This window comes from Colius striatus, chromosome 1 (genome assembly GCF_028858725.1).
Source record: "Colius striatus isolate bColStr4 chromosome 1, bColStr4.1.hap1, whole genome shotgun sequence".
NCBI lineage: Eukaryota > Metazoa > Chordata > Aves > Coliiformes > Coliidae > Colius > Colius striatus.
In genome coordinates, this window is record NC_084759.1 from 67106179 (window position 1) to 67122019 (window position 15841).

A 15841-nucleotide genomic window follows, 5' to 3' on the forward strand; every position below is an offset into this window, starting at 1 on the left:
TGCTGCCAGAGCAGCCCTGAGGATCTGCAGCTTGTTTTCCTCTGCAGTAGGTGACATTTCAGTAAGGAAGTGAATGTTATTAGGCCTGCAGTTGTGCAGCTGGCAGCAACAGGCTGGTGTGAGCACAGAAATGGTGCTGCTTAGGACTGACTACTGTAAAATCACCATTCTCCTTTCCAGTGCAAGCAAGAATGAAAGCAAAAAGAGATACATATTTGCTTTGAGTTGTAAATGGGAACCACAGCGGTGAAAATTTCAGACTTTTAAACCCAAACAATGTCTAGGAGAACAATGCTGAGAAAAGCAGTGGGCAATCACTTTAAAGCCTTCTAGGAAAGAACTCCGTGTAGAAGGAAAGCTGCTGATACCTTATGGGAGAGGATGTTAAGAGTAGAAAACATGCATACACAGTTATGATTGTGTATCTGCGCACCAGAATAATACTGACCAGTAAGGAATCAGCTTTGGAGCTTACTGGAATGGATGGCAGAGCCTCCACTGACTTTCCACGTTGCATGGCTCCAGAAAAGCAGGAATATAGGCTTAGCTTTATGCTTACCAAATATGCACCTTTTTATTAGGAAGAGGACAATTTGCTGCATTATTTTCTGGTGTAATGGTGGAAAGGATCAGATGGGGAGAAGTCTGCTGGAGGCCATATGGAATTTATAAATAAAAATGTTTGCTTTTGCAGAACCCATTCCCTGTGTGAGGATGCTTCTTCAGAACTGCAGAGAGTCATTTCTGTGGAGGGAAGACATGTATCTGGCTCCCAGACGAGCTCATTCACCGGCAGGGGAGCGATGGCAAGGTAACGTGCTAACATATATTACTTCCACTGTTAAGTTTACCTTGTTGAAAGAGACTGTTGACGATTTGGAGGCAAAGAAGCAAAGGAAACAGATGAAGGCCAGCTGAGGAAAGTTGATAAAAAGTAACAGAAGCTGCTTTTGACCTTGATTCTGAACTCATCGCTTACTCATTGCTTACAAAAACGTTACAGAATCTTAGAGGTACCAAATGAGACCACACAGATTTATATGAAAACAAAAAATAAATGATTTTCACATGATCAGATCTGAAAATCTATGGAACACTGAGGAAATGCACCAAGGGAGGCCAGATGGTAACGTAAATGGATAAACATTTGTTTCTGGCTGATTGCTGATGCAATGTTTGATTCCTATCAAATAAGACATAATGACCATTCCCTCGTTGGTAGATAACTCTGGCAAGGGAGGAGACAGGAACTCTTGTGTTGGGAGTGCAGAAGTTTCTCTGTTTCTACAATCCAGTTATGTTTCTAAGGGAATGTGAACCTTAGCCAGCAAAATTCAAGTCAACCATTTCACAGAATCACAGACTCACACAATCTTAAGAGTTGGAAGCAGCCTCGAAAGATCATGCAGTCCAACTCCCCTGCCAGAGCAGGACCTCCTAGAGTAGGTCACACAGGAACTCATCCAGGTGGGTTTTGAATGTCTCCACAACCCATCTGGGCAGCCTGTTCCGGTGCTCTGTCACCCTCAAAGTGAAGAAATTCTTCCTTGTATTTCTTTGGAATCTCTTGTGTTCCAGCTTGTACCCATTGCCCCATCATTGGACATCAGTGAGAAGAGCCTGACTCCATCCTCCTGACACTCACCATTTACATATTTGTAAACATTAATGAGGTCACCCCTCACATAAATTCCTGAAGTGAAACTTTGTTTATATTGTTCTTTACCTTTTATCAGGATAGTTTGAATTACACATGTGTGCATAGAGCTACAGTTACTTGTGCTCTTGGATATACAAGGAAGGCTGTGATGAAAACATGAATGCTTAGCAACGTGAATATTATGGTAACATGCCTCTTGAATGCAAATTCTCAAGGACGTAAGACAACAGCGCTTGGACTTCACTGAGTAGCTTTCTTCGAGATGTAAAAGACAAAAGTGTGAAAATAATACAGCATGACAGAAACCAGAAAATTGTATTTCTTTGTTCAAACAGAGAGGCTCTCAGCCTGATAAAATCTCTTTGCTCCTAAATAAACAGGTCTTGTCAAAATGCTTTATTTTCTATGTAAGAAGATTAGTAGCTTTCAATACCCCTCCTTATGTGAAAGCAGAGCCTTGCTCAGGCAAAGAGAGCTCAATTTTATACAGTGTTTTTTGAATAGGTGGAGGGATCTGTTAAATAATCTCAGAATTCTACATGGAGCTTTTTTTGTTCTTGGTAGGCTTTGAATTCTCTTAATGTTGGCACTTGTAAATTATTTATATGATGCTATCTTGGAATAGCACTAAAGAAGCAGAAATACCCTTTAAAAATTTCTGATATGCAATATTATTCCTGCCAGTTTTTGTCCTTTATATTTCAGGGTAAGAGAACCAGAGAATGATCTATGAGAAAGTGTAGTTACAGCCCTTGAGAACTGCAATCAAGAGGCAGAAGTACTTTACCATAAGATACAAATTGTTCATATCAACCTCTGTGGATTCCGAGCATATGTAAAATAAACCGATGCAGAGAATGTCAAGAGCTTTCCTTAGGTAGCCCAAGGCCTCTGTAAAAAGTTAAGCATTGTTCAGGATTTCATTATGCTGTTTTCGAGGCCATGTTTGGCAAATCTGACTTAAAACCAACTTGTCCAAGCTAGAGTGCTGATAGGAAATGATACAATATGTTGTGTAGGTAATAAATAGAATCAATTCTGTAGACTTCAGTTTCTGTTATTTTCAGTTTTTTCAGAAACACGTTTCCTTTTGAACTGTGTGTTCCTTTTGTCAGAAAACATTGCAAGGATTTCTAATTGTCGTGGTTTGGCCCAGCTAGCACAACAGCACCACGACAGTTTCTCGCTCGATGCCCCCATTCACCCCCACCCTCGTTAAGATGGCGGAGGACCCAGCGAAATGGGAGTAAAAAGATAAGCAAGATTGTTGTGGATTGAGACAAGGGCAGGGAGGGCTCACTGCCAATTATGGTTCTGGGCAAAACAGACTCCAGTACTCGACTTAGAGAGGAAAGTAGGAAAGTTTATTCTACAAGAAACAGAATGGAATAAAAGCAAAAAGGGAGTAGGATGATGAGAAAATTACAACCAGCACTTTAAGATCTCCCTCCCCCATCCCTCCTTTCTTCCCGGGCCCAGCTCACTGCTCCCGATATCTCTACCTCCTCCCCCCTCCAACGGCTCAGGGGGGCAGGGAATGGGGGATGTGGTCAGTCTCTCACAGATGGGCACTGCCACTTCTGTCTTCTCAGATGAGGACGACTCCTGGCATTCTTCCCCTGCTCCAACACGGGGTTCCTCCCCCGGAACACAGTCCTTAACAAACTTCTCTGGTGTGGGTTGTTCCCAGCAGCTGCGGCTTCTGCCGATAGAGGTTCCCTCACACGGGACACAGTCCTTGGTGAATATCTCTGACGTGGATTCTTCACCGCGGTTGCAGTTTCTGCAGTTGCAAGGTCCCTCTCTCGGGACAAGGCCTCTTCTGGGCATAAGTTTAATGAGCTGCTTTGTCGTGGGTTCCTCCCCACAGTTGCGGCTGTGGATATTGGGTCCCTTCCTCGGGACAAGGCCTCCTCCGGCCACAGTGATAAAGGGTCCCTTCCTCGGGACAAGGCCTCCTCCGGCCAAAATCACTGTCCCTGGCTCGGGGCCTTTAATGAAGTGAATCACTGCCCCTGGTCCGGGGTCAGCTTTAGCAAAATGAGTTTCTGCCCCTGATGCGGGCTCATTATCAAAATGAGTCTCTACTGCTGATGCGGGGTCTTTAAAGAAATGAAAATAAATCTCAGCTTCACCAGGTCTCTCCATAGAATGCAGGGGAGTCTCTGCTACAGTACACCTCCTCCCTTTCATCGCTGACCTTGGAGTCCGCATGGCTGTTTCTCTCACTGTTCCTACTCCTTGCACCACCACCAGCCAGAAGAGAGAAGAAGGGGCAGAAGCAAGAAAGAAGATGGAGGAAGACACCTCCCCTTCCGGCTTCTTCTTAAAAAGTGATCGTGGAGGCGTCTAATTGGCTCAGCCCCAGAAGTGGGTCTGGCTCTGAGCTGGGGAGAGTTGTGAGCAACTTCTTGCAGGAGCCATCTTTGCAGCCCCTTCCCCCTTACCAGAAAAGGCTGTCATGTCAAACCATGACACTAATGTGAATAGTGGGTAGAGAAAAAAGATACATAATGAGATGGTGAGAAATTTGTTACATGTTGTAATTTTTTGCTTATTTCAGTGTTCTGCTAGAAATTTAGGATGAGGAAAGAGTGCTTCCTATGCAGTAGACAGGTTTCTGTGTCATATGCATTCTGTGTAGTATGTCTCCAGACAGAACCTTTAAAATCATAGAATGGTAGGGATTGGAAGGGACCTTTAGAGATCATCTAGTCCAACCCCCCTGCAGAGGGAGGGTCACCTACATCAGGTCGCATAGGAACATGTTCAGGTGGATCTTGAAGACCTCCAAGGAAGGAGACTCCACAGCCTCTCTGGGCAGCCTGTGCCAGGGCTCCCTCACCTCAACAGTGAAATAGGTTTTTTCTTCTGTTTAAATGGAATTTTTTTGTTGCAGCTTCATCCCATTACCCCTTGTCCTGTTGCTAGATACCACAGAAAAAAAGTGATGCCCCAACCTCCTGACACCCACCATTTAGATATTTGTAAATGTTAATAAGATCTCCCCTCAGTCTTCTCTAGTCTAAACAGCCCCAGTTTCCACAGCCTTTCCTCATAAGGAAGATGTTTCAGTCCCCTGATCATCTTGGTGGCCCCATGCTGGACTCTCTCCAGCACTTCCCTGTCCCTCTTGAGCTGAGGAGCCCAGAACTGGACACAGGACTCCAGATGAGGCCTCACCAGGGCACAGTAGAGAGGGAGCAGAACCTCCCTTGACCTGCTGGCCACACTCTTCTTGATGCATCCCAGGATGCCATTGGCCTTCTTGGCCATGAGGGCACATTGCTGGCTCATGTTTAGCTTATTATCAATCAGGACTCCCAGGTCTCTCTCTGCAGAGCTGTTCTTCAGCAGTTCAACCTCCAGCCTGTACTGGTGCGTGGGGTTGTTCCTTCCCAGATGAAGGACTCTGCACTTGTCCTTGTTGAACCTCATGAGGTTCCTCTCTGCCCAACTCTCAAGCCAGTCACATGGAAAGAGGCTTAATTCTTATCCTTGCTTCTTTCAAAGTCCATGCTCCCTCACCAGCTATTCAGTATGTTTCCGCTGTGTATAGCAGCCCTTGAGCGTGTCACCTTTGAGTATTTTGTATCTCCTAATTCTGTCAGTCCAGGATTCTTGCACTGTCACATAATGTCAGGAGTTTTTCAAAAGTCAGCTGCCCCACCTCAAATATTTTTTTGCCCCTACTTGGCAAGAGTATTCCTCTGTTACTCCTGCAGTGCTGATACAGTGGACAAGGAGCTGGTGTGTGAGATGCTTTCCTGATCCGCTGCAAAAGGTGGTACATGGTATTGTGGGAAGTGGCTAGGTTCACACAGTTAATCCATCAAGTTTAATTTTGTGGCAGGTGGAGAAGTGGAGCAAAATGCTCCTGGGATGCTCTTTGTGGGGATGATATAAGCCACTTGATGTTCTTGTCTGGTTCAATGTTGTATGTCTGTTCCCTGCAGGCTGTCACGGTTTGTCGTTTCGGTGAGGTCATGGGCCACAAGGCATTTGCACCATGAAGACCAAAGACCTGACTCTTTCCTAGAACGTATCCGAGGGCCAGAGCTCATAGAGGTGTCCAGTAGGCAAAGTAACATCCGCTCCTTTCTGGGGCGGCCTGGGGGAATAAACAGGTAAGAAGATGTGTTTAAACGAAGATGACTGAGGTTGTGGTATTTTGTTGGTGATTAGGCTCTGAGTTTTATTTTAAGAAGAGGGTAAGGAGCTTAGCATGGGAGATGAACACAGTGTCCAATGCTACCCAGGAATTTCACATTATGGCTTTCAGCAGACTTTCTCTTTCCCCTCAAACACACTGTGGCAAAGATCTTGAAGTAAAGAATTTTGATCATGCTGCTTCAAGCAGAATAGTTTCTCAGAACTGTAGTTTTATCATATGTTACCCACACAACTTGATGTTGCTGGACTCCTCTAATGAGGATGAATGTAATTTGTATTTCAGGAATTTGTGGCTTTTCAGGACCACGTTATCTGCAAGTGTTAGGATACTCTAAACAAGCAGTTGTGCAAAGTGTGGCAGTGATTTATTACCCCTCCTCAGGAGTTCAGCTGCTCACATTACAGAAGGCTACCTTGGCTTATTAGCATATTCTCAGTCTTTGGTATAGAAAGCAGGTTCAGTCTTACCTTAAAATGTTTTCAATAAAACAGCAGAGGCTTGTAAGAGAAACCTTTAAGTGCTTAAAGTCTTCTGACTTGATGAATGATTATTACATTACAAATATATGCAACAGTGTTTTAAATTTAACTTCAACTAAAAGAGGAAAATGAAATCCCAAGACAATAGGTATCTAGCAACAGGACAAGGGGTAATGGGATGAAGCTGGAACACAAAAAGTTCCATTTAAATATAAGAAAAAACTATTTCACTGTTCAGGTGAGGGAGCCCTGGCACAGGCTGCCCAGAGGGGTTGTGGAGTCTCCTTCCTTGGAGGTCTTCAAGACCCACCTGAACATGTTCCTATGTGACCTGATCTAGGTGAATCTGCTTCTGCAGGGGTTTTGGACTAGATGATCTCTAAAGGTCCCTTCCAACCCCTACCATTCTATGATTCTGTGATTCTAGGATTGTGCTTTGAAGTGTAGACTTCTATATTTTTTTTCATAGTTAAAGATTGGTAGAAAAGCAAGTAATAAATTTTCCCACTTAAAAGTCTTAGCTAGTAATTCAGATTAAAGCAAGAACCTTTGAAGGACTGTGCGTGATACAGGTTACCTTGATTTATTGTGATCTGGCACAGCCTTATTATCTTCACTTGATCTAGGGCTTAGAAATGCAGCTCAAAACCACATTTTGATGAATTAGCCAGAGTGTTGTCTGATTTTTCAGATAGCTGCATCAGTAGCAACTGCTAGAGAGGTCACCAGTGATCCTGGAACAAGAAAACCTCTGTATAAGGCTATTAGAAGTGACTTTGGCAGTATCCATCCTTGCCTTCTCAGTTTTACACTGTCACCACGTGACAGTAGCTCCTAGTTGTTCTATCTTCATTCTGGAGCAGTGGTAAGTGTGGTTGTTACTTATCCACAAGCCTTGACACTGCATCTGTGAAGAAGACTTGAAAGGATTGAAGAAAGCTTAAAATAGTAGCCAAATGACTACGGGGCTAAATATAGTGAGATGCATGTTGCCATGCACTAATATGCCTGAGAACAAGCTTGAGACATCAGATGTGATCACAAATGCTTATAGCAAGCACATGGTGAAAAGAAACTGGTGCCTTGAAATGGTTATGCAAAGGGGCTTATCACTGCAGTCAGAGTTGACCTTCCTAATCTTATCAGTGCACATGTGAGAAGCTAGTAAGTCATGTTGGCAAACACGTGTATGAAATACCAACAGTCTTTACACTCTTTAATGTGTTTCCTTTAACTTGCTGCAGTCACTGGCCCTTGGCCAAGTTTAATGTCAACTTTAGCAACAACACCAACGAAGAGTAAGTACTGATAACTTCCAAACACCTTGCTACTACTAGCTCCTCTCTTTCCCTTTCCAGCCTAGTACCGTTTGTAGCATAAACTCCTTATCTCTTCCTAAGCCTTTCCTAAGAATATAGTTTAGTTCTAAAGAAAGGTCTAGTTTTCTTAGTATGGGAAGCATCCTTCGTGATCCCTGTGGACTTCTTTTTGTCTGAAGTTACCGTTACCTCTCGGGGAGTGAATTTAATTAAGCATTTAGTCCCTGGCTCCTCTAGTTCAGCTGGCTGATTTTACTGCATTGCCAATTGATTTATTAATCCTTCAGTTTTTAAATGAGACTTGTGTATTAATTTTCTAATAGTGATTTCCCTCGTTTAACATACCAGTCCCTTTTCTCAAATCAAGGGCATCAAAATTTTCAGGTTGTCAAATGAGAAGGGGATACTGACCAGGGTACCAAGAAAAAAACACTCATGGGTGCAGTCTAAATGAACACTAACCATCTTTTGAAAAATGTCTGTTTCAGTTCAGCAGATGTTGGTGTAGATGTATGGAGTGTGGCAGGCAACATATTAAGGCTTGCATTGGAACAGAAGCTCTGACAGAACCTGTCCCTTGGAATCTATTTTATGTATTAGACAAGATATTTTGTGGTGTCACACCAAAGAGAAATCGCTGGAAAAGGATGAAGTGATCCTGTAATTTAAAATCATGCAACACCAGTGTCTGTTGCATGCCTTAGACCACAGCTATCTGAGGACATACCAGCTGTGAGGCATCCAGCAGCAGATCTGTTCTCACACGTCGTGACAGGCAAATTAAAAAGAATCTGATTGTGTCAGAAGCGTTTTTAGGAAACTCATTTTTGTTCCAAACAGTTCCATCACAGGCTGGCTCAAATGGAACATCTTAGGTGGTGCTGCAAAACCTCTGTGCACATGCCTGAACAAGAGGTCTTACTGCTCCTGGAGCAACTTTTTGGTTTTGTTTATGCATAACTTTTATTAAAAAGGAAAATGAGTGTGTAGTGAGCAGTGACAGAAATGTGCAGAATTTTATTTAGAGTGGTGTAAAAAAGAAGTGCTGAAAGCCTGGGGTTTAGCCTGTTAGTCAGGGCCCAAAGGACTGATTAGGATGGAAATACTGCTTTCTTACTCCGTTTCTGAGAATGACTCATGCACCTTGGGCAAAGCTTTCATCCTTCTAATGTGTAATTGTTTTTAAATGAAGACAACACCTGTCTGTCTACCTGCCTGCCTGGCTGAAATGTACTTGATTCGCAGACTACTTGACAGGTGAAAAATGCAAATCTTTGACTCATTGAAGGATTATGACAGTGTTTTTATAGGGGCTGATGAAGACATGGTTTCCAAGTCTGAGGATGCATGCTCCTTTTAAGGTGCTGGAAATACAGAATGCCAGTGTCTCGCTGTCAAAGAGGACAGGCACAAACAACTGTTTTACGAGTTGCTGGATTCCAGTTTGCTCAGTGGTATGGATGAAGAAAAAAAAAGATGCAGGTCTTTTTAAAGCTATAAGTTTTTCACTATTATAAAGACTTAAGAGTGCCTGCCTTTGTGGAACTGTAGGTGATGCTTTCAAGCCTTTGATTCGAGCCAAGCTTTTCCTCTGAGGGGCTTCCAACAACAGACTACAAGTAGGTGGGAGTATGAGAAGCTAGGAGTTACCATAATACAGAGATGAATGGAGAGCACAGAAATAGAAGAATCTCACTTATGAAAGATACCTGTAGGTGGCAGATGAGTTTGTAGGAGATCTCATGCCAATGAAAATGAAGTATTGGCATTAGATGCTGTGTGAAATAATGTTTTTTCTCTTTCTAAAAACAAAACTTAGGAGGAAGTTGGAATTGTCAAAATAAACCCTCCAAAGTTCACCGCCACTGAGGCCTTTTGCTCGATTCTTTGTTTAAACCTACTTTTCCCAGCATGACAACACTCACAAATGTACAGTGAAAAATCATGTTACTCATAGTTCTTCTTTCTGGTAAGAATCACAGACATTTGAAGTATTGAGGAGCTATGTTAGTGCTAACAAGAGCAACTGTGAATTGGCCTTTGCATCAGACATCATCCGTAGTAATGAGCAGTGAAATCCTGGAATGTTTTTTAAATAGAAAGGAGTTTTGGGGACAGATCTGAAAGAGATGTCTTGAAAGTCCAAGGGGGTCAGTGGTAGAGAAATAAATAATTGAGCAGCAGTTCCTGCTGCCGTCTGGAAATCAGCCCTAGTGAATGAAAAACTGCTGCTTGTCGTTGAGACACATGTGTAAGTAGAAGACTGGTCAACCCAAAGGTTCTTTTCTCCTCCACTTATGCTCCCTTGCAGTGTAGAATTTTGAAGGTTTCCGTGGTGTTGGTCAGCTTGGTAGGTATTCCCCTGGACATGGAGGACTGTAGTATCTCAGCATTTTTTAGCAAATGACTGTGGACTTCCCCAAATTACACTGTGGTGCTGCATCACCATGGCAATGTCTAAGGGTAAGAATTAGAACAGGTGCTCATTGCAGATGGGTGAAAGCCACTACTGTCTTAAAATTGGTGACTGTTGTTCTCTCCCTTGGTGTGTTTCTTTCTCCCTGTAACAAGCACATTCATAGACAGGACTGCCATTCACAGTGAGTAATTGATTTGAGTAAGTAATCTGAGTAATTCGACCAAGTTTACATGAAAAGCACAAGTGAGCTGGCTAAACCTTTTACCTGCTGGTTCAAATCCTGTAGGCAGCATGTTTTCAACCGTTACCATGTATTCTGTCTTTGCTGTGGGATGTTGCCATCACTTGAGCTAGTTTGTCCTGCATTGACATCAGTGCAAGGGGACAGTCAGACCCCATCTTGGCAGTTCAGAGTAGAACATGGAGCTCCCATGGGAGTAGGAGTCCACAGCTCTCATTGAAACCAGACCTTATGTGTGGAGAGTTATGTTTATTTATGCATTATCCATGTAAGCTGTAGGGTCAGGGACATTTAGTCTTTTCTACTTAAAGGAGTAAAGAAATTTCAAATACAAAAGAGGGAAATCCCAGGAGATGGGTGTTCTACATGTGCAAGTGAGTGCAGTTTTTCAGCTTATGTGATTCTTGACCAATGCATGTAGCAAATTTACCTCTGACATGAAGTATTGACAGAATCTTGGGAAAGATGTTATTTTTTTTCTGTTTTGAAGAGGATATGTGGGCCTGTCTGCATAAGTTAACATAGCTCAAGACTCTTCTGTTCAGACAAACCTAAGAATGGGGGAAGTCAGATCCATCTCGATGTCTGGCTTATCACATTCTAATGAACTAAAGGCTGTACCTACTTGAACAGTATGAAAATCCATATTTGGAATTAAATATGGTGGCTTGGTTCTGTACTGGATACTGTGGAATGGTAGGATATCAAATGATCTATATTTTACTGCATGAAAAGAAAGCAGTAAACACGAGGACAATCATGATTCTATTAAGTCTAGTCAAAATTCCCATCAATGTTTACAAGGATAGAACTTTGTATTTAATGCCCACGCATTGAGTACAGTGGCAAGGGAGAGCAGCTTAGGCAATGCTCCTCTGACCAGACATAGACACCTGTATCTGGACAAGGCAATCTGTTCTTCCTTAACAGCTGATGGAAGGAGAAAAATGCTTTTGAGGCACAAGTCATCTCGCAGGTATGGACTATCTTGTAGATACAGTAGATCTCTATTCTAGAGGTCTAAAATAGGTTGACTTCAGCACGTTAAGTCTAAAGCATTTATAATATTACTACTTGTGTAGTTAAATGAGACACATCTCTTTCCTCTATATTTGCTGCTTTTGTTCAAACATTGACATGATTTTTTCTCCAAGGCAATTGCTGAAGCCAGAGGAAATGAATTAATTACAGCTATGTTGATTTTAAAGAACTGTGAGAGGAAATTCAGCCTCATTTCATTACCACTAAAGCTTCAGATGGTCACTGTGAGTTTTTGGGTAGGCAAAGAATGTAGACACTTGTTGAGCAATTTCAAATTGTATTATCATTTGATAGGTTTCTTTTTAAATGCCTGAACTCTAAAGAATGAAACAAACTGGAAGCATGTAATTAAAATCAGCCTGGTACACTGATGTCTGAAAAGGTCAAGAAACCGTGGGTGACTAATGCAGCAAATCAGCCAGCTGGTTACCTGATGTGATAGTGTGATGGTGTCAGTTTGAGAAGCCTCAGCCTGCAAACCCTTTTTACCAGCTGGATCCCTGTTGTGCTCTATCCCAAGTCTAGTCTAGTTTCCTGTACTGCAACATCTACCCTTCCCCTTAACTGCTAGAATATTGATAATATTGCTAAGCCTTGCATTGTGTTGTACAGCAAAAAGGAAGAAAAGAAAGAGGTTAAAGAGGAGAAAAAAGAGGAAAAGAAGGAGGAAAAGAAGGAGGAAAAGAAAGAGGAAAAGAAAGATGACAAAAAAGATGACAAAAAAGATGATAAAAAAAAAGAAGAGTAAGTATGAAGAATGAATGTGTGCTTGTAACACACCTCCTACACTACAAAGCATGGAATGGGCATTTCATCGTAACACTTCTACAACAATTTTCATTCTGTAGGCTGCAGAATGTTCATCTGTCAGATCTTTTAATATGTCTTCCCCTTTGGAATGATGCAGCTGCTCAGGAAACTTGTTCCATCTTTTAAGACCAGTGTTTGGAGCCATCACAAACAGCTTCCTAGGTCACTAAAAGGGAATTCAGCTACCTCTGCTTACTTTGATTCGATGTTGAGGATCGCTTTTTTTACTATGAGGAAGTTTTAGGAGAGCAGCCTGCTTTGCAGATCTGCACAGGCTTTTCATCGATCTAGAATATCTATTACGATTCAGAGCAGATAAACCAAAAGTCTGTTTTGGACAAAGAGCAAAAGAAGTCACATAGAAAATTACAGATCTACAACGTTTAGTTAGTGCACTGAGCAGCATATTTAATTACTTACTATGGTGCACTTCATTACCAGTGATCATTGAAGTTTGCTTTTGCTGATCCGGAGGTGCTGTATTTCTGCAACAAAATGAGATCAGGTGAATGCTTTAGACTTTGTTTGATGAGAAAGCCTTTGCTCTAAGGATTCTCTTTTGGCTTCAGTTACTATGTAGTGCAAGCCTGAGCTTTGCAGCAGCTGAAAGTGTTTTGAAACATGTCAGCAAAGAAATGTTTTAATGTGTGCAAAGTAGTGTACTCTGTCAAATGAAGACCATATTTCATGGTTACCAGTTTTGAGGTACTGACCATTCTTTTAGATGGAACAGCTCAAAATCTGTTGTGAAGATGGTAAAATACATACTTTTTAGATTGAAGCTGCTTCCTTTACTTACATTATTGGTTGACAGCAGGGTTAATCCCTGAAGTACACACAAATATGAAATAAATTATCATTACACTTTAATATACATCCATGCTTGGAGATCAGGAAAAGCCACACTAATACATATCTAGGTATTGCCCAGTCCCATATTCCCCACACCATTACACAGATCACACTGCCACATGTTACTGTTTAACTTCTGCAGCTGTGGACCTCACAATCCACTAGTACATGTTCCTCTGGTTACATTCAACATGCCTAATTATTGTCTATTCCATATTTCAACCTTTCTTGTGCTGGGGGAGGCCACTTCTCAGCATTCTCAACATGTGCCATTAGCCACACTGTTCTTTAAATCTTCCTTAAATTCCAGGCTTCATTGTTGTGAGGCCTCAGGAGCTTTGTTGTGTCCCTGCCCAGGGAGCCAAGACTGTGAATGCCTGAAATTTGGTTTTGCTTAAGAATACCTGTTTTAGTTTTACTAACACAGTGTGTGTGTGTATATGCACAGAATCTTACTTCCACAAACATGTATTTGAACACAGGTGCGATTTACTTGTTAAATGCGTGCTCATACAGTCATTTCCATAATAGGATTTCCCCAAAACCTCAGAATTAATCTGCAAAGGAAGGATCTTTCTCTAGCAATAGACTATAGACTTCTAGCTGAAATTATAAACATTTAACTTTTTTTTTCAGTAGGGGTCACATGCAGAAAGTCTGTGCAATATGAATGTCTGTGGGGTTTCAGCCTGGGCAATATGAATGGCTGTGGGTTTTTTTCCCCCCACTCTTCAACTTTTTCCAAAGCTGACTCAGATGAGGTGAAGCTAATATTTGATACCTCATCTGGAGCTGCCTGCATGGATACTTTCTCTTCTTAGGCAGCTGTGAGTTCATGGTGAGATGAGCAGGCTCCAGAAGAGGGAGATTTCCGGTGTAAATCTGCACGTTTTACTTTCCAGGAAGAAAAAAGAGATCTTTGTGATAGATCCTTCAAGCAATATGTACTACAACTGGCTGACCATCATTGCTGCACCCGTGTTCTACAACTGGTGTATGCTAGTGTGCAGGTATGGATTTCAGTTAATAACAATTTTAGGTTTTAAATTCGGTGTCCCATGATGTCTCCTACGTAACTCATCCTCCTCTCCCTGCGGTCTTTTTGAGGTGATTTACAGTTTACAGAAGATGTACAGTTCCTATAGCCTCAGGGATATATGATATCATACCACTGTGAATAGTTGGCCAATGTTTCTTTCTATCTTTTTGGTCTAAAACCACTTTGTTCTGACTCGGCAATGAGCGTCCTCCTGAGCTCTGGCTGTGGCCTTTGTGTGCCACCTGGTGGCTACCTGCAGGGATGTACCTTGGCCATCGCAGGCTCAGTAACCAGGCAGAGGTTGGTCGTCTTATCACCCAGTAGAGAAGAAAAGGGAGCGGTGTGGGCGGTGTTGGATCATCTTAACTGAGTCATGTATATGTAGATGTCCGAATGGCAGGAAGATTTTACTCCAGTATTTATTTTCCCTTGTAAAATGCAGAAATCAGTTTGAGTCGAAGTAATGGGGCGCTGTGGAAAAGGTTCACTTGGGCTGTGTCAGATGGCAGAGAGAGATGAGGATGGCTTTCTCAGAAACAAATCTTTTATTTGAGAATTATCTTAACAGAAATGCATATCCCATGACATATGCTGCATGTTTAATTGTAGGGATGTGTGTTTTCCCTCCGTAAGTGCCCTTGTGTGGCATGTAGATGTTTTGAGTTTTGCTCCTGGCCTAAATGCCTTTCAGTTCTGAAAGACTGCAGTCTCTGTTTAAACACAGCTCTAGTATTCAGATGTGTAGGCATAGAGGTACACTGCCCTTCATTTTGCAGTGCTGGTAATGTGCACCAACATGCTTCTGGGACCTACATTGCAAGCTCTCTGCTTATGCACTCGGTGTGATTTTTTAATCATCTTTGTTTCTTTAGAGCCTGCTTTGATGAACTGCAAGTCGACCACATTAAATTATGGCTGTTCTTGGATTATGGCTCTGATATCATCTATGTTTTTGACATGTTTGTCAGATTCAGAACAGGTGAGTGTTTTCATATACAGCACAGATATGAAGGCTGGAAACAGAAACTGCTGTGAGGTCTGACCAGTGCAGTATCCCATCTCCCAGCAGGGCCCGTTAGTGGAGGCTTTGGGAAGATGAAGTGTCTGACCACCTGGGATTGTTTTAAGGCTGAATATCCTAACACCAGTGCTTCACTTGTCTCTAAATTCATTTTGGTTGGTGCTTAATAGGTATGCCAAATGCTGACTGAGCAGCCACTGTAACAGGCTGCCTGGGGAAGGGAGAAGAAGACACATTGTACATCATCATCACTATGTGCATGATATATTGCTTGTGCTCATTAGAGGATGCAAGGAAACAAATGCACCTCACAAGTGCTGCTTTCTTTGCCAAGTTTTGCAGCATCCCCCTCAGAAGGGATTATTGAGTTGGTAAGCTGCAAGGTCTGGCACCTCTCTTGGCCTCCAGCCTGCAGCCCTCTGCCACCAGTTGTGTTTGAGGACCTGCCTGGGTCTCCCACTGCCTGGTGGTGGTACAGGCTTAACCCAGAAGGCTGGTGGTATGGGATTAACCCAGGCAACCTCTGCTTAGATCCCACCTTCCTGAAAGAAGTGTGACCCTAAAGGATCTGTGAGGACCATGCCACGCGAGAAGTGGTTCTCATCAGCTTCTCCTCCCTGTTTCTGTAGTCCAGACAGGCCAAGAAGGTCTCATGCTTGAGTGTGCCCAGCTAATACAGAGTCTAGCCTTAAAAGAGATATCTCCTTTAAACTAAACAAGGTTGTATTAGAAGTGTAAGCAATGAGATAGATTGACCTATACCATTAAACTGCTAGAGTCCTTTGG

General features: G+C 42.4%; 1 protein-coding gene across 1 annotated transcript in view; it reads left to right on the forward strand.

Annotated features, from left to right (window-relative positions):
- CNGA3 (cyclic nucleotide gated channel subunit alpha 3) overlaps positions 1-15841 on the forward strand; it is a 36009-nt gene that overhangs the window by 16816 nt on the left and 3352 nt on the right. The window contains exons 3-8 of the mRNA XM_061988502.1: positions 695-811; positions 5617-5787; positions 7558-7611; positions 11946-12077; positions 13898-14005; positions 14907-15013. Of these exons, the coding sequence (XP_061844486.1) occupies positions 695-811; positions 5617-5787; positions 7558-7611; positions 11946-12077; positions 13898-14005; positions 14907-15013 (689 nt within the window). The remainder of the gene's footprint in view (positions 1-694; positions 812-5616; positions 5788-7557; positions 7612-11945; positions 12078-13897; positions 14006-14906; positions 15014-15841) is intronic.